At 38.8% G+C, this 19629-nt stretch overlaps 1 protein-coding gene across 7 annotated transcripts in view; it reads right to left on the bottom strand.

Annotated features, from left to right (window-relative positions):
• The window catches only part of HECW2 (HECT, C2 and WW domain containing E3 ubiquitin protein ligase 2), a 336178-nt gene that overhangs the window by 79072 nt on the left and 237477 nt on the right, over positions 1–19629 (bottom strand). For all 7 annotated transcript variants that reach the window (XM_019741310.3, XM_019741308.3, XM_074339576.2 and 4 more), the window contains one exon: positions 17586–17771. In XM_019741310.3, the coding sequence (XP_019596869.3) occupies positions 17586–17771 (186 nt within the window). The remainder of the gene's footprint in view (positions 1–17585; positions 17772–19629) is intronic.

Raw genomic sequence — 19629 nt, forward strand, 5'->3', positions numbered from 1 at the left:
TCAATGACATGTATAGTTGGGAACCTATAAATCTGCATTTGAACACATCTTTCTGTCTGACTCCAAAGTCCAATGAGCTGTATCTCTTTCTCCTCTCTCTCCTTTTCATATAGCTTGTCTTTTCCTTCCCATTGTGCTTTCTACCTCCTATCTTTTTCTTTCCTTCCTCTCCCCACACATCTAACATAGCACTTGATTTTAGAAAAGTATGTAAGTATTGAATTAGGCTGACAATCATAGCCACTCCCAGCGCTGGGCCTCACCAGTGTTTCAATGCTGAAAAGGCTGCTACTGATACCAGACAGCACACGGTCCGCACTCTGTACAATTCCTGTCGTTAACCTATTGGAGGCATGGCTGTGGGTGGGGAGTAGGTGCTATTTGTATCCCACAAGGGGTTGGTTCAGTTTCAAAGTCAAATGGAATGTGTATATTGTTTATACACGCTTTTTAAGTCTGCCAAGTCCTTGGGGAAAAAGGTCTCGATTCAGACCTCTATCAAAATCCCATAACTAGAGCACTAACAGAATGCAGCACAAAGAAGCAATTCCTCAGCATTCATTTTGGCTCTGCTCCGCCCATTGTGGGACCTTACACAGGTTTCCTTGGTGCTGAATCTCCATAAAAGGGACGACTCAGGTCACAGCTGAGTTGTGAAAAATGTATTGTACTTTAACACAGAGAGGGAAGCATAGGGAAATTACTGTGCAATTTTAGGCTTGCCATTTCTATTTCTGACGCACAGATCAATTATGTCAGGAAAGTAGATCAGTATCCCACAGGATATCCTAACTAGTTCAAGCCAGTAATGAAGTTGACCTAATACTTTTTTTTTTCTTTTTAATTTGGGTCACTTTTTATGTCACCATTCTTGAACAGCCTGCCTTTATTTATGACAGTATCTAACATAAATACTGTCTGGATAAACAGCATGTAGAGAATGTAGATGCCATGAAAAAAGCAACTGGATCAAAAAATGAGTCTTTTTCAGATTAGCCACTAGCAAAGCAAATTTGAACAACATAGATTCCCTACTGTTAAGTTTCATTAAGGAAATTCACTCAAGCTTCACAGTGCTGGACCAACTAAGACTAGCAATACAGTTAAAAACTGAAAGGAATGCAAATACACAAAACTTAAATCTCATTTTAAAAACTTCTTCCCTTTCAATGCTTTGGGGCATGGTCACAGTCAGGAAATATGGGCGAGTTGGAGCCAAGTGGTATTTTAGTGAGGCCAAACAAAATACACTTCTCTCTTTACACAATTCTTTTTTTTTTTTAAGCTTCTATTATTTTAAGAAAAGAAAAAGCCATCAGTATTTGTGAAGACATACCAACCTCAAACTCAACAAATCTAAGTTACGGAAGTTTGAAATTGTTTCCAGTTAACATTCTGCCAAACCATATTAAAAGATCATGTAAACAAAATAAAACAAAAAGCACTTGTAAGCACTTGTAACTACGTGACAGAAAGACAGAACATCAGATCTTCTCTTTCTTTCTCTAAAGATCTATGGAAACAATGAAAGAAAAATTTATAAGTTAGAAGTACTGTGTAATGAATCTGTTCTAACTTCTGGCTTCTCAACTCTACAAAGTCTTAAAAATACTCAAAAAAAAAACACCAAACAATTGCATTTAATTTTTATAAAGATTGTATTTACTCACACATTCTCTTCTTTCCAAAAAATAAATTTCTTCTTAGCTCCTCGCTCCCTCCCTAGTATTTCTCCAATTATGAGGAATTATATGCTATTATTTTCTCTATATTTGATATCAAACGGAACTTTGTTACCAATAGCGGAAATCAAAAAGGCAAAATGATACAGGGTATTACAAGGAAAAAATAGTCATGCTAACATTTTCCACCACTTGGTTCATTTGAAGGAGGGATTGGTCCCAAATATTTCATGATATCTATATCAATCATAGAAAAGTTAAAGGAGGTTATATTGTTAAACTGCTATGATCAGAGATTTAACGTTGTTAGGAGAGAAAACTGGAATCATGGTATTTGGGCTAGAGTTCTGGAAACAGCTGTTTGGTTAGCAGATGTGGATAAGTACAACACTTCAGATGTAAAATGTTAGCTAAAGGAGAGATAACATTTGGGAGTGGTGGTATTTAGGTGTTGGAAACATAGGAAAGACACTTATATACTGGGGATGGCTTGTACTGGCTCGTGAGAGTTGACTGTGAAATTTAAAGATATTCTGTGGGCTGACTAATGGTGATGCTGGCAGCTTGGCATTGGTTATGGTGGGAGAATTTACACCAGGGAAAATGGCAAATGCTACAAATCAACACTCCTCCACACCACTCTCTGAGAGCAGGTTGTTAAACATTTACCAGCACATCACGATTGATAGAAGTCTGAGAATGGAGTTCTATGAATCAGTCCGTATTAGGTAGCATAGAAGATCACAGCCATGAAATTTTAAAATAGAACATTATATATATATATATAGATATATATATATAGATATATATATATATAGATATATAGATATATATATATATAGATATATAGATATATAGATATATAGATATATAGATATATAGATATATTATATATTTAAAAGATCCACTGCAGGTCATGACGATAACTGTTTAAAAATAAAAGTGAAGTCTATCTCCATACTTGGGAAATTCCTTCAAGATTCTATGCATGTAGCTTTTCACTCAGAATACATTCACAAAACCAATCTCTCCTCCATTCTCTCATTCAAAAAGGTACACTGCCCCAGAAAGATTCTTTACCTTTGCCTTCTGTGTGTTTTTACGTGGGTTATTTTTTTGATCTAACACCATTTTACCTTCTGAAAAATGATGAAGAGATTGTTTAAAAAATGTGTGCAATGTGTACATTGAGAGTTTATTTCCATCTCCCCCTGGACTGCCGTGTAACTTGCGGTGATTAAACCAGGTAGCCACCACAAAGAAGTATTATTAAGTTGGTGCAAAAGTAATTGCGGTTTTTGCCATTATTTTTAACCTTTTAAACTGCAATTACTTTTGCACCAACCTAATAGTTGTTTCAAAGCAATTAAAGAGATGTGTCACAAAAATAACAAATGTAGTGGTCAAATTGATAAAAAACAGAAGAAAAATGTATTTTTCAAAGTGCAGAACTTATCCTGCTCAGAGACATTTGGTATTGCCTAGAGCCCACCAAATACTGAGTTGCGTATTATTCACCGAAATGAGCCTGACCCAATATATTGTGGCCATCAGCTCATGGGGGATTGAAACCAGAGCCTATGTCATCCACTGGGGCAACTTCTGCAGCCACATAAGCTATTAGGGTCTGGTAAAATGAGAATCCTCAAGTAGGCTCAGACTGTGGTAACTTTCACTGTACAAATATTTGTTCTTTTCTAAAAATCTGTCTTCATAACCATAACTGTCACTTGCCATGGTCATCAAAGTTGGGTATTTGGACCATTCTGATACTTAAACCTCCAATCTAACATCTCAAGTCATAAAACCCTAGAGTTACAAAGCTTGGATATAGAAATACACATTTCAATTTAGCTGGGAGATATTATAGCATATGATTTTTGTAGGGAAAAACATCAGAAACTATGGGAAAGGGTGTTTTGTTTATAAATAAGGAGATGGTTACTGTTTTTCATTTTTATTAAAGAAGAAAACATGCAGTTTATTATGTCATTTTTTTAAAGCTCAAAGTTTCTTAGTATTTTAATTTAGGCTCAAGTAGAATGATCTGCAAAAACAAAAAACAAACAAACAAATGAAAACCACCCTGTGTTGATACTGTTTGAGAGTACAAAGCAAAGGGGCAGGAAAAAAAAAGTTATTCCATATTTAACATCTGAAAGAAGGCTCAAATATAACACTTTTTCTAAAAATTAAACTAAATGATAAGCCCATTATGTGAACTTAAGAAATAACAAGCTTCCCAGTATTTTTCCAATTATCCATGTCATTTCACATCATTCTCTCTGTTATCCTTAACCCTCTGCAGTGGAGTTTCCACTGGCTTTACTTCATTAATATGAGTCTGTGATGGTTAATTTTATGTGTCAACTTTACTTGGCTATGAGGTACCAAAACATTTGGTCAAACATTATTCTGGGTGTGTCTGTGACATGTGTTTCTGGATGAGATTAACATTTGAATCAGTAGGCTGGTTAAGCCAACTATCTACCCTAATGTGGGTGGGACTCATCCAATCAACTGAAGACCTGAACAGAACAGAGGGGGTAAGAAGAGGGAACTCCTTCTGTCCAACTGTTTGAATTGGGACATTGGAGTTTTCTGGCCTTCAGACTCAGACTGAAACATAGTCTCTTCTTGGTTCTGGAGCTTGTCAGTTTTGGGATGGAAACTTACATCATTAGCTCTCCTGTGTATGGGTGTGTGTGTGTGTGTGTGTGTGTGTGTGTGTGTGTGTGTCTGTAGTTAATACAGAGTTTCATGATTTGCCCATAAATTCTTCATAGGAACCAAACACACCTACTTGGTGTGTTCCTGTCTCCACACCTTTACTTTGGGTGTTTTTCCTCCCTATCCCCCATTTTTCTCTCCACTATAATCTCTTTTTTTTTTTTTTTTTTTTTTAATCAAACTCCTACTTATCTTCAAGGTTCAAATCTTATCTTTTCTATAAAAACTTCCCAGACGTCACATGCCAGAACAAAGTCAGCCTACACTGGACCCCTGCAGACTGACCCACACCAGTGCATGGCGCACTTTCTTTTATAGTCCAGCTGAGAGGCATTCAAGGTAAAACAGTCTGGGGAGGGGTGTTTATGGCTTTGCATAGGAAGTACATGATTCTGTGCAAATGTGTGGATCTGATTTCATATCCGGTTCTAAGAAGAAAGTTATCTTGCTAAGGATGTTTTAAAAACCCTACTTTCATGACCACAGCTGATAGAGAATGTAACCACCAGAGTAGAAGGCCACTGATTGGCAGGAGAATAAATCTACCAGAAATCACAGAGCACTGATGGTAGAGAAATGGAGGCCACTCTGGTTTCTTATATAGTTTTAAGACAGGAGAAAACAACTGAGGGCAGACTGTGGTGGTCATGGACAGCAAAGAACAAAAACAACAAAAAGAATCCTACTTTGAAAAAGCCATGCTGCTGATTTCCAGTCAAGATGGCGGGGTACGTAAACACTGTGCTTACCTCCTCTCATGACCACATCAAAATTAAAACTAAACTACAGAACGACCATCACTGAGAGTCACTTGAAGTCTAGCTGAACCGAAGCCCTACAACTAAGGACATACAGTAGAAGCCACCTCGAGACTGGTAGGAGGAGCAGAGATGTAGAATGGGCTGGCACCATATCTGCATGTGACCCTTAAAAATCGGGAGGGATACCTTGGTTGTGGACGTCCCTCTGCCAGTGGAGTGAAGGGTTCCAGCACCACACCAGGCTCCCCAGCCCAGGGTTTCAATGCTGGGGAGAGAAGTCCCCATAACTTCTGGCTGTGAAAACCAGAGGCAACTGTAACTTAAAGAGATGGAGGGTGGTTGCAGTCCCAGGTGATACTCTTAAAGGAACCATGCACAGACTTAGTTGCTGACAGATCACTTGTTCTGAGCTCCAGTAGCGAGGCAACAGCTTGAAAAGCTCCATGGAGTTATGGGGAGGAACTGAGTTGTCTGGCTTCAGGGCAAGGACTAGAGGGCCAGCTTTCTCTGGAGGAGAAGCTGGCAGAAGCCATTGGTTCTTTGTTAAGCACTCCCCCATCCCAGAGTGCAGATGCAGGCTGTGGCCATAGCTGAGTCTCCATCAACTTGGCTAATAGTGTATTCCGTGCCCTGGTGTTTTTGAGACCCTGCACCACGCAACTTTCAGGCACACCTAGGCCACTTCCAGTGGCTTTTCTGTATAAACAACTTGCTTTGGTTCATGCTGCAGACTTTCCAAAAATCTCTCAAAGGTTCACAAAACCCAAGCAAGCAGCATCTGGCTTCAGCATAGCTGTACCTCTGGCTGAACAGCCCTAAGCCTGGAACTAGTGACAGCTGACCTCGTTCACAGCTTCACCCCTTGAGGCACCTCCAAATGTAGCTCAGGCAGCGGCCATCTGTGGATTCCTTTGTGGCTCATGCCAAGTGGCCCCAGGCAGGGCACAGTCTGTGGTTAAACTTGGCCTACAGTGGGTCCCCTCCCAGGGGGCCCCAGGGCTGGCACACCTAGGGGCAAGCTTCTGACTGAACCAGAGCATCACCCAGCCGCCTTCAAGGATAACACACCCAAAGGGCAAACTGGCAAGGCATCAGAGCCCTGCTAAAGTGACTCCTTCTCTGTAGGGTTGGCTCTTACACCACAGCACCTCCACTGTAGTCACAGCCAGTCCTCACAACCAATCAGCCTGAAGGTCAATCCCTCCCACTAATGTGCAAATAGCAATCAAGGCTAAACTACAAGAGGAGGGCACACAACCCACACAAGAGACATACCTGGAGCACCCAGCTCTGGTGACCAGGGTGACTATGCCACTGGGCCCCACAGGACACCTACTACCGTGTTTCCCCAAAAATAAGACCTAGCCAGACAATTAACTCTAATGCGTCTTTTGGAGCAAAAATTAATATAAAACCTTGTGTTATATTATATTATATTATAAAACCCGGTCTAATATTATAGTAAAATAAGATTGAGTCTTACATTAATTTTTGCTCCAAAGGATGCATTAGAGCTGATTGTCCAGCTAGGTCTTATTTTCGGGGAAACATGGTACATAAGGCCACTCCACTAACTGGGAGACATAGCAGCCCTATCTAACACATAGAAACAAACTGAGGGAGGCAGCCAAAATGGGGAGACAAAGAAACATGTCCCAAATAACAGAACAAAGCTCCAGAAAAAGAACTAAACAAAATGGAGACAAGTAATCTACCAAATGGAGAGTTCAAAACACTGAGTGAGCCCTTCAGCAAAGACACAGGAAACATAAAAATGGAGATAGAAAACATAAAAAAGAACCAGTCAGAAATAAAGAATACAATAACTGAAATGAAGAATACATTAGAGGGAATCATTAGATTAGATGAAGCAGAGAATTGAATCAGTGATTTAGAAGATAAAGTAACAGAAAACACTAAATCAGAACAGCAAAAAGAATCCAAATAAATGACAGTTTAAGGGTCCTCTGGGACAACATCAAGCATACCAACATTCATATCACAGGTGTACCAGAAGAGAAGAGAGAGAGCAAGGAATTGAAGAAATAATGACAGGAAACTCCTCTAACCTGGAGAAGGACATAGATACACAAACCCAGGAAGCACAGAGTCCCAAAACAAGAGGAACCCAAGGAGGCCAACACCAAGACACATCGTAATTAAAATGCCAAAAGTTAAAGACAAAGAAAGAATCTTAAAAGCAGCAGGAGAAAAACAGTTAGTTACCCATAAGGGAGTTTCCATAAGGCTATCAGCTAATTTCTCAACATAAACTTTGCAGACCAGAAGGGATTAGCATGAAATATTCAAAGTGATGAAAAGCAAGGACCTACAACCAAGAGTATTCTACACAGCAAAGCTATCATTTAGAATTGAAGGACAGATAAAGAGCTTCCAAGACAAGAAAAAGCTAAAAGAGTTCATCACCACCAAACCAGTATTACAAGGAATCTTAGAGGGACTTCTTTATGACAATAATAATAATAATAATAAGGCAATAACTAGCTGCATATCTATCAACAATTACTTTCATTCTAAATGGATTAAAGCTCCAATCAAAAGACATATGGAGGCTGAATGGATAAGAAAATAAAACCCTTACATGTGTTGCCTACAAGAGACTCATTTCAGATCGAAAGACACATACAGACTGAAAGTAAAGGAATGGAAAAAGGTATTTCATGAAAATGGAAACTAAAAAAAACAACAACCTGGGGCAGCAGTACTTATACCAGACAAAATATACTTTAAAACAAAAGCTATAAAGAAACAAAGAAGGATCCAGTAATCCCACTTCTGGGTATTTATCCAAAGAAACCCAAAACATTACTTCAAGGGGACATGTACATATTTATATGTTCATTGCAGCCTAATTTACAATGGCCAAGATATGGAAGCAGCCTGGGTGTCCCTGAATGGATGAATGGATAAAGAAGAGGTGGTACATATATACAATGGAATATTATTCAGCTGTAAAAGAGAATGGAATCCTGCCATCTACAACAAAATGGATGGACCTCGAACGTATTGTACTGAGTGTAATAAGTCAGACAGAGAAACACAAATGCCATATGATTTCACTTATAAGTAGAATCTAAAGAACAAAATAAACAAACAAAACAGAAACTCATAGAGAATATTTTGATGGTTTCCAGATGGGAGGAGGGTTAGGGGCAGTGAAAAACGGGAAGGGATTAAGAAGTACAAATTGGTTGTTATACAGTAGTCACAGGGATGTAAAGTACAGCATAGGGGATATAGTCAATAATATGCTAATAATTATGTATAGTGCCAGGTGGGTATTAGACTAGTCAGGGGATCACTTCTTAAATTATGTAAATGTCTAACCACTATGCTGTACACCTGAAATTAATATAAAACAATATTGAATGTCAACTATAATTGAAAAATTAAAAAAGGGGGGAAGTGAAGGGAAATAAGAGGTTCAAATTCCCAGGTATAAAACAAATTAGTCTTGGGAATGTAATATGCAGCATAGGAAGTATAGTCAATAATATTGTAATAGCATGGTACGGTACCAGATGGTTGCTGGACTTATCATGGTGATCATTTCTTTAGGTATATAAATGCTGAATAATTATGTTGTACACCTGAAACTAACATAATGTTGTATGTTAGCTATAGTTTAATAAAAATCTTTTTTAAAAAAACCTCAACTGTAAAAAATTTTTTTTTAAAAATAAAGTTTTATTTTAAAAGCCACACACACACACAAAATACATTTAAAAAGCCATGCTGTTAGACCACCATTGTTAAGGGATATCAGCAGTTCCTTAAGAGGAGGAATGGGACACTGTCATTAATCCTACAGTATATCCTTTATAAAACCATTATGTAGTTCCCGTTAGAGTAAGGATTCAGGAATTAACAACAAATCTTTATCATTTTCATAAAATTCTAAATTGATGAAACTCTTTACTTATTGCTCTTTATATATTCTTACTTCTACCCAAACATTCAAATCAAGATTTTGGTGAGCTGGGTAGCAATAACCAGGTTTGCAGCACTCCTGGCTAAAAATAAATAAACTATAAAACAAAATAAAATAAAATGGTCCATTTTATTTTGCTGATATTTTTTATATTCCATGTCTTTGCTTTCCTCAGACTAAATCATAAACCTGTAGAGGTTCATAATTGTACAACTTTTATCTTCTACATCATCTCAAGTAGTATTAAGTCAACTACTGAATAAACTGTGATAATTATAATGCTAATTGTTTTTCTTCCATTTGTAATCCCACTGTTATTTAAGTTGGTTTTAAGCACAGCCCCAGGAGCTGGACAGGTTACTAACTTTCACTTAAGAAAAAATGAGGTTCACGGAGGGTCTGTTCAGATAGTGATGGATCCAGAAATCCTGACCTCACTGCAGCATAATTTTCTCTAATCTATCAAATTAACCATGGCACAAAAGTACAGAAGGAAGGGAGGGAGGCAAAGAGGGGGAGGGGGGGAGAGAGAGAGAGAGAGAGAGAGAGAGAGAGAGAGAGAGAGAGAAGAAAGGAGAGACTCCTAAGTTAAATAACATTTGGTTTTCCTTGGTAAAGCTCATATTCCTTTTCCAGTTATATTAACCCCACAAGCACACACTAATGATCAAACCCAGACAAGAATCAGAAGCACTTTAAGCAAGGCACGTTTGAATACTACTGATGCCTATTTCTTGCAAAAATACAAAGCATCTATACCAACACTGTAATCCAGATCCCAAATTGCCCTTGACTTTCACACTACTGAAAGTGTACAAAAATTTAAGAATTATTACAATAAGAAGCAAGCAGAAAAAAAGTTTTTTATACTGGGCCACTTTCTTTGCTTATGTTTTGTTTCAAAGGCAAGTCAAAATGTGTCCTCTATGTTAGGTGAAAATCCTAGGCCTTCAGTCCAACACATACACACAGATGTTGATCACAGTCTCATAAAGATGATCCTACATGAAATAAAACTTGACTTAATTGCCAGTCCCACCATTACAGAATCAAAATAATTAAAGAAATCAAGTAATGGAACAAATGAGTGGTCAAAACACACTATGAAATTCTGAACAACAGACCTTTCCAAAAGTAATTAAAGCCAAAAGAAAAGCATTATTCTGATGTCAAATCCAGTTTGGAATCATATCATCTAACCTTTAAGACTGAAGAATATATAATATGTAGAAGCTAAAAAGGGAACGTTAGTCCAACCTATTAATTTTTTAAACAGTTTTATTGATATGCAATTCAGATACTATACAATTCTCTCATTTAAAGTGTGCAATTCACTGTTTTTTAATATATACACAGGGTTGTGCAACATCCCCATAATTTTAGAACATCCATCCCCCCACACACAAAAGAAAACTCTGTACCTATTAGCATTCACTCCCCATCCCATCTCCAACAAAGGAAACCACAAATCTACTTTATCTCTCTATAGATTTACCTATTCTGGACATTTCACATAAATGGAATCATACATAATGAAGTCTGACAATTAAGTTTGCGAACTTGTCACCATGCGTTTACATTGGCAGCACTGTACAAACAGCTCGGTAAGGTTTCATAACCTTGGTTTATCAGTGTCTCACAGCTGTATTTGTGTTCACGTGTGGAGGTGTCTTGCTGAGTGACGTTCATTATTGTTGCGTGTTTTTGTGTGTCATCACGAGAATGTCTGAGCTTGAATTGGAGCAACAAACAAACATTAAACTTCTTGTTAAACTTGGCAAGAGTGGAAGTGAAATCAGAGACATGTTAGTCCAAGTTTATGGGGATAATGCCAGGAAGAAAAAGGCAGTGTACAAATTGATTAAACATTTTTCTGAGGGGAGCGAATGCATCACTGATGAAGAGAAGTCAAGGCGGCCCATAATGAGCAGAACTGATGAAAACATTGCAAAAATTTATCGAATTGTGTGTCAAAATCGTCGGCTGACTATGAGAATGATAGGAGACCAAGTAAACATCGATAGAGAAACAATTAGAAAAATCTTAACTGAAAATCTTAGCATGAGATGGGTGTGTGCAAAAATGGTCTCGAAGGAGCTCTTATATCACGACAATGCACCAGCTCACATGGCACTGTCTGTGAGGGAGTTTTGAGCCAGTCAACAAATAACTGTATTAGAACACCCTCCCTCCTCACTTGACCTGGCCCCCAATGACTTCTTTCTTTTCCCAAAGATAAAGGAAATACAGAAAGGAAGACATTTTGGTGACATTCAGGACATTAGGGGTAATACGCTGACAGCTCTGATGGCCAATCCAGAAAAAGAGTTCCAAAATTGCTTTAAAGGATGGACTAGGCGCTGGCATCAGTGCATAACTTCCCAAGGGGAGTACTTCGAAGGTGACCATAATGATATTCAGCAATGAGGAATGTAGCACTTTTTCTAGGATGAATTTGTGAACTTAATTCTCAGACCTTGGATGTGATTTTTCTCTGACAAGCTTTTTTTATTTAGTGAATATTTTTAAGGTTCATCTATGCTGTGTCAATACTTCATTCCTTTGTATTGTCAAATAACATTTCATTGTATGGATCTATCACATTTATTTATCCATTTATCAGGTGATACACATTTGGGTTGTTTTCATACTTTGGCTATTATGAATAATGCTACTATGAACATTTGTGTAGTTCATAGAAGTTTCTATGTGGAAGTGTATTTTCATTTCTCATGGGTATATATTGAGTTGTGCAATTGCTGGATCATGTGGCAATTCTTCACATAACATTTTTTTTAGGAACTGTCAAACCGTTTCGAAGTGGCTGCACTGTGCTGTATTCCCACTAGCAATATATAAGGGTTCCAAATTCTCTACATACTTGCAAATATTTACTATTTTCTAGATTGTTTTGTTTTATGGTGGCCAATCAAGTAGGTCTCATTGTGCTTTTGATTTGCATTTTCCTAACAACTAATAACATCAATACAAAAGAATAGTCTTTTCAACAAATGTTGTTGGGACAACTGGATATCCATGTGCAAAAAAAAGCAGTTGCATCCGCTACCTCGCACCATACAAAAAATTAACTCAAAATGGATCCTAAATCTAAATAGAAGAGCTAAAACTATAAAACTCTTAAAGAAAACACAGGGGTAAATATTTGTGACCTTGGGTTAGATAATGCTTTCAAATGACGCCAAAAGCACAAAGTACAAAATGCAAATAAACTGAGCTACATCAATATTAAAAATTTTGTGCTATAAACAATACTATAAGGCAGTGAAAAGACAATCCCCAGAACAGGAGAAAATATTCGCAAAGCATATATCTGATAAGAGACTAGCATTCAGAATACACAACAAATTCTTACAACTCAGTAAAACAAAACAAAAAATAACCTAATTAACAAAAGGGGCAAAGGATTTGAATATACAGTTTTGCAAAGAAGATATACAAATGGCCAGTAAGTATGAAAAGATGACCAATCTACTCATTTGTAGAAATAAGGAAACTGAGACCCAGCAAATTTAAATGACATTATTTCAAGTTAGTTAGGTGGTTAGTGGCCAATAAGGTCTAGACTAACCATATAGAGGAAAATTATTACAGGTTTTGAATACAGAAAAACATGGATTTGTATCTAAGAGTTTGCTTGCACACTTAACATCTTTGAGACTTGGTTTCTTCATCTATAGTGAAACCTTTTCCATAGGATTATTGTGAAAATTAAATGAGCTAATATAATCTCTTTAGCATACAGTCTAGCATCTAATACAGAGAAAGCCATCGATCTCTGTGAACTCTATTCCTTTACATTATTTCACGTTGCCCCTATCACATAAGAACACCATAAGGACGCTGTGGTATTTAAGCACGAAGCCATACATGTGTTTCTGGTGATATGACCTTTGCTAGAACATCCACGATCTAATCCAGACCTTTATGTGTCACTCAGCCTTGAAGGATACCAGTAATATCAGCATCTGGCCTAAAACTAACTCTTCTTCCTCAGGAGGATGATGAAGTTTTTCTCATTTCCAAAGACAATCTCTCCCAGTAGCGTGCAGCGGTGGTGTCACACTACTAGAGTTTGGTTCCTGGATTCCTCACATGCTTGCTAAAACACACATTATTTAATATCTCTAAATTTCAGTAAAATGTAGGTACTACTACTACTAATAATAATAATACCCACCTCGTGATCTGCCATGAAGTGATGAAGTATAAATAAGATAATCCCTGCAAAAGTACCTAATACAGTGCCTGGCACATGGTATGAGTTTCATAAATGCAGGCGTCATCATTATCATCATGGTCATTATCATCCTCATCTTCCTAGCAAGGCCTGATAGTCTGTTCTTATTCTTTAATTAATAATTAAAAAAATATATTTTACTTCTTTTATGTGAGTCAAGGACATTTTTCACCCTAGAACTCCCCGAAAGAGCATTATCAGATGTAGAATCCTGTGAAACCTGGCCCAATTTAAATCCTTGGCCTTAAGTGATTAGAAAAAAAGTCTCTTCCAAAAATGGAAGACAGTAAAGTGCTGTATAAGCATAATAACCACCTTGTTCAAACATGTGAAAAATCTAAGACAACATATTCATTAAGCGAGGCCAAATGGGGCAAATCTAGGAGCCACTTGTGGTGAGAGCACAGAAGGAGGAAGGAGTGAGAGTAGGGAGGGAGTCTGGCAGCTTCTTCATTTTCCAAAGCAAAGGTTATTGAATAACCGGGAAGCTATGGGTGACGAGTTTCATTCATTCCGTAAAGTTGTCTTGAGAACCTTCTATGAGAAAGGCACTGAGGTAGAAAAGGGGGTAATTAAAAAATAAGTAAAATAACTCCCTAGAAGGGGATCATCTGCTTGGGAAGATAAAACATATTAACAACTATACCGTGAGACAGATGGAGACAGACGTCATGAAACAATACAAGCGAAATTAATGTGGGGATTCAACAAAGGACTGATCCCGGAGAGCTAGGAGCAACTTGCCCAATATGCTGCCCTTTGATGACGTGTCTGAAAGTGCCATCTCCTCCACAGTACCTTTTACTACCTTCATCATAATTGCTGGAAGATTATGCCTTTCTCCTACTCATAATTGCCTTTCTCCTACTCACTGGAGAAAGGCAGGATAAGACACAGACTCTGGAGCTGAACTGCCTGGGTTCAAATTCAATTCTATTGCTTACTAATTGTGGGACATTGGTGAATTCACTTAACCATGCTGTGCCTCAGTTTCTTCTATGAAATGTGGACAAACCTAACAGCTATCTAAAAGGCTGCTGTGAGCACGAAGGGAACTAATCTAAGTGCTTACTCCAGCACCTAGCACATAGTCAGTGTTACATATTACACAATACTACACCAAGTGTTAGCTTTTATCACTGTGATCACAGCGGCATGCACGCAGTAGGCATTCAGAAGTGTGCTGCATGATTAATGAAAACACGAACGGAAGATGCTGCACTTGAGAAGAGGACCTGGAGCCAAATTTCATAAGCTTGAAGAGCTAAGTTTGAGAACGTGCCTCTTAAGAATCATTTGAGGATTTGGACATCCTATTCCATGTCAATTCTAGAAATCAGTCATCACTGTAGAAAAATAACTTTATAATATTTAATAGCTTTTGATGTTACAGTAAATGGAAAAATGTTTACTCCCTTTAAATGGTCTGGAAGCAAAACAATTCATTAATAAAAGGAGGGCTAAAATTTCAGGGTTGGAAGACTTTTGGGAGCTATGACTTTTAAAGTACAGTTGAAGGCAGTGCAGCCAAACACAGACATAGCACGAGCTTCTCCCCAGAGTTCTTTTAAGTTATTTTAGTTCACTGGAAGCCAGTCATTTGTAAAGGAAGGATAGGGAGGAATCACAGGAAAGTATACCTGCTTTATTTCAGGTGTCCCACTTAGTTAAAAATGCACGAAGCAGAGAGGTTCAAGTGATAGGCTTTCAGGCCTGTCTGATAATCATATTTGGCCACAAGGCATGCCAAACAGCATTCAACTGCAAGTCCACCAGCAGACTGTAAGGTCTCAGCTGTCTACCAGCTCACATTCAGGGTTCTTCACAATGCCTGCAACTTTAGGTTGAAACCCCCACATGAGTCCAAAGCCCTCGGGGAATAAGATGGATAGTTGTGTTAACCACAGAGCTGAGATAATGTTTACCACTGTTTATCAACACTCATAAAAGCTATGAGACAGAACTTGTTCTTAACAATACATTGCAACTCATCTTAAATAGTACCCTAAATGCAACTTAAACTTTTCTCAAGATCCAGGGGTTATCAATAAGAAACTCTCTCCTGAAGTGTGTCTGGCAAGTTATGACTAGCAGAAAGCGACCTCCTCCTCCACATGTATATGATAAGTTCCTGATTCCCTTTAGCTAAGGATACAAGATGACTTAGCAAGTTTAGTCTCTACACAGAGCAGAAATATATGTAGTATTATTGCAACTTGGGTTTTCCCTGGACCAGTGGTTCTCTAATGAGTACAGCCCTTCATGACACCAGGTAAATGTCTTGTCAGAGTTGAGAGCAAAGCTGAATTTTAGGTATGCTACTGCTCGTATATCTCCAGGCATTATACCATCAGTATTATTCAAAGTCCTTTCCTGGACCATCTATGCCCTTCCACTCAATAGAATGTTGACAAAACACTGAGCTCTCAGGCTATTGAACCAAACTCGGTACCAGCAATGCAACATCATCCACTGGGAGGTGAGAGCACAGGAAGAGCCAGGTTCCTTTGCTTTCAGCTTCCTAGTGTCCTGGAAAGGTTTCCCTGCCATGCCCACCTGATGCTGATACAATGCCATTTTACCTGTGGTCCAAGGACATAATCACAAATCTATTCTCTTTCATTTATTCTATTCTCCATGCTTACCATTCTAATCGTTTCTGGGCTGGGAATTAGAGGTTTATTAAAAAGATTTACAGAAAAAAATCAATAGTTTCAATGAGAGCCTGAGGGCTCCTCCCATGCATTAAGACACAAGCACTTTGTAACATCTACTTTGACTGCTTATAGGTTCTCAGATAAGATTGCTGGAAGCCAAGTTCAGAATAAATAAGATGTTACTGTGGTATTATTGCTAGAGGGTACTTTGGGAGAGAATGGCATTTATGGAGTACTCTACACATTTCATTCACCTTGAATGGGCTTTCCTGGATACGGTTTTCTCCTCACAGGTCTCTATTCAGGTACAGTCTTATCTGTAAGCCTTCCCCAGCCACCTGGTAGAAAATAACTCTCCACTCTGTCTTTCTCTAGACCCTGTCCCCTGATTTCTTTTAAATCATAGCAATAATAGGCTCTTGGCATGCATCTATTTGTCTATTGCCAATCTCTTTCCAGGAGAATGGCAGTTGTAAGAAGGTGTTGGCTTATCTGTTTTGCATAGGTACTCGATAAATATTCATTTAATGAATGAGCCAAGCATAGTTACTTTAAATATCATGTCATTTTAATCCTCCCCACCCTACAAGTTATGTATCTCAAGTGTTTTCACAGACAGGGAAACAGGTCGGTTACCACTCGGAGAGCATAGTGTCATGGTTAAGAGCATGGACCCTTCAACCAGACTGCCTGGGTTACAGCACAGCTCAGCCAGTGCCCATCTGTGTGACACGAGTCACTGAGGCTTCTGATCTGTAACTGGCAATAATAGTAATATGCGTAATAGTACTGCTTACGGAGTTGTTGTCAGGAGCCTATACATATAAAGAGCTTAAACAGTTCATGGCTCATAGTAAGCGCTAAACAGGAGTTAAAGAAATACAATCGTAGCTGAGGAACACTTTATAAAACCGACTAAGTTTCTCACTCCGATTTCATACTCATCTAACAACCTCCTCATGATAGCCCTGCTTTCTGATTCATCTGTCTACAAAGGAAGTACACATGTGGTTACTGTGGCCTGTGCGACACAGTTACATATCTCTCATCATAAATTAATCAATCTGTGAATCTTGTTTAATGTGCTAACAAAATCAGGGTTCTGACGCCCAAACCCAGACAGAGTCACAAAGACACACCTTGGGCAGTTGCTTAGCAACCTCCTAGCTACCTTCTCCAAACAATATAAATTTTATTCAACTACCCATAATATAAGCTGCTTAACTAGGGAGAAGGAAATGTCATTTCCTAAGAAGCCCTTTCTCTAATCAGCAGAACATGGGGAGAGGTTACAGGTAGAAGAATCTAGGCCAACGTGAGTGTTTTGCAAACAGGTGCCCTTACAACCATCCACTGCACACACTCCTTCAGAATAGAGTAGAAACTGTAGTAACAACCCCCTCGTGCAGGCTTCACTCAAACCAGGAGATGGAATGTTTCGCTTCACAAAGGGCTTTGTCCTCACCTGAAGGGTAGAGCCAAGTGTCAAGGCCACGGCAGCCCCCAGGCACTCGGAAGCCTCCCCTGGCCACTCCCTGTTCTTACCTTGCCCTGGTGATCGTGTTTCATTTCCCAGCCCCTCGGCAGCTCCAGCTGTTTGTTTGCAAACATGTTGAGGAATCCCACAAGGTCCCGGTTATGCTGGTAACGTTCAAAGTGGTGGGTGTCCCGCCGGACTTTGGTGATCATGTGCTTCAAACACGTGTTGTTTGTAAACATGCGGTAGGCACTCTGGGAAAAGGACGGAGAAGTAATGTTAACCCGCGTGAAACCTACAAAAGCAGCATGTGTACTACATGTGGGTATATCTAGTCTTCTTATCAGTGAGTATATTGGCTTCAACATAACTCTAGACCTATGCATGGAAACAGCAGACAGAGCAAAATATTTTGATCAAAATAATATAGAAAGACCATAGAAAGTAAGGTTGTCTTCACTGACGATGTCTAGGTCTCTAATGAACAAGTATGCTGTGGAGTCTCATTCTACAGGGGATGTTAGGTCCTAAAGTTGGTTTTAGGCAAAAAACAAAAACAGTCAAAATCACACCATATTAGAGACAAATATACCACCTCGCAGTGAGCCCCAACATAGCCAGTTTTCCCTCCAGCATTGGAAGAGATCATTGGTTCTTTGGGTGAGTGCCAGATGAAGCAGTTGGCATCATTTAGAAGTTAAGTCATAGGGAAAAATGCTTGGCCATATATTGGAATATTAGAAGTACATGCGATGGGCTGAGTTGCTTTCACAGTTGAGTCATGTTCAACTGACACCACAGTAGATTGAGGTTTTTCATCTCACACCTTTTCTGAGGCATTAAGCTCAGTGAACGGAATGGTAGACAGAACTTCCTGGACGACATACCTCAGTATGGTTTTTCTCTCTCTCTCTATTGTTCCTATGTTCATATGTGGCTGAATTTATATGATTGAAGTGCACACTGAATAAAATTCCACTATACAACCACACACAAAAGTAATTATTTTGTCAAAGAGTTACAGTTTTCATCTCTATAATACTCAAAGAAGATTCTTAAAATTGACCATAAGCCATGGGTTGCCCACATAAAAAAGTCGGTCAACAAATATTCACTGCACAATACCATGTGTCAAGGATTAGAAAAGGAGTAACTACATGGAGCCATTTCCTGGAACCATCAAAAGGAAGATGATACTCATGAAATTGACTAGGCGGTGAATGATCGATGTAGGCTGGAATTCTATTCTTCTCAGATAGATTCAAAGGGCTTTGAATTCCTCTTACCTTTGGTGTCCGAGGGACACTAGACTGAATCTGGATGCCTTTGGGTTCTACTTCATGGGTTCTGTTATTTATGTCAGCCTAAGACAAACCAAGGCAAATCCAAAAGAAACCAGAATCCCTGGAAATCATTTCATTTAAATAAACATTTTCCCTGTCTTTGCCGGGTCTAGTACTGTGGCAGTTACTGACGATAAAAGATGAATTAGTATGAGGACCATCAACGTTGCTTCTAATTTTCCAGGGTCCCTCAAGATGCATCATGTCTGGGTTAAAGCATTTATTATCGATGTGAGCCCCTCTAGAGCTCTCTTCCCTTTGGAACAGCAATTGGCAATGATTGAAATGGTGGCTGCTCCCCAGTCTGGGCCCCTGGGTCCCTGAGTGTCTACAGGGATCAGAGCACCTTGACAAACCAATTTGGAATGCGCAACAAACCTTTGTTAGCTTAAGCCAGTGAGATGTGTTTGCCATTGTGGACATGTACCCTGAGCTATATAAAATAACTATTATATAGTCATACTGATTGATTCACCATCATATATTTTTTACTTGGCATTTAAAATGTTTCTTCCCTATCAAAATGAACAGAAGGAAGAGAGGGAGGGAGGGAGGGAGGAAGGGAGGAAGGAAAGATGGAAGACCACATTGAACTGTCCTCAAATACTAGCATACTAGCTCCTTAATACATCCGAGTATAAAATATTTTGAGGTCCCATTTCAACCCGACAGTCTAAGAGGCGAGGTTTTGATGGCTGTGAGAAATTGTGAGGTTCAGCGCACAGAATACTGCCAAGCAGGCAGGCCTATGCAGGGACTCTGGGCAATT

This window comes from Rhinolophus sinicus, chromosome 17, assembly GCF_057876585.1.
Source record: "Rhinolophus sinicus isolate RSI-liver-muscle chromosome 17, RSI-T2T, whole genome shotgun sequence".
Lineage (NCBI taxonomy): Eukaryota > Metazoa > Chordata > Mammalia > Chiroptera > Rhinolophidae > Rhinolophus > Rhinolophus sinicus.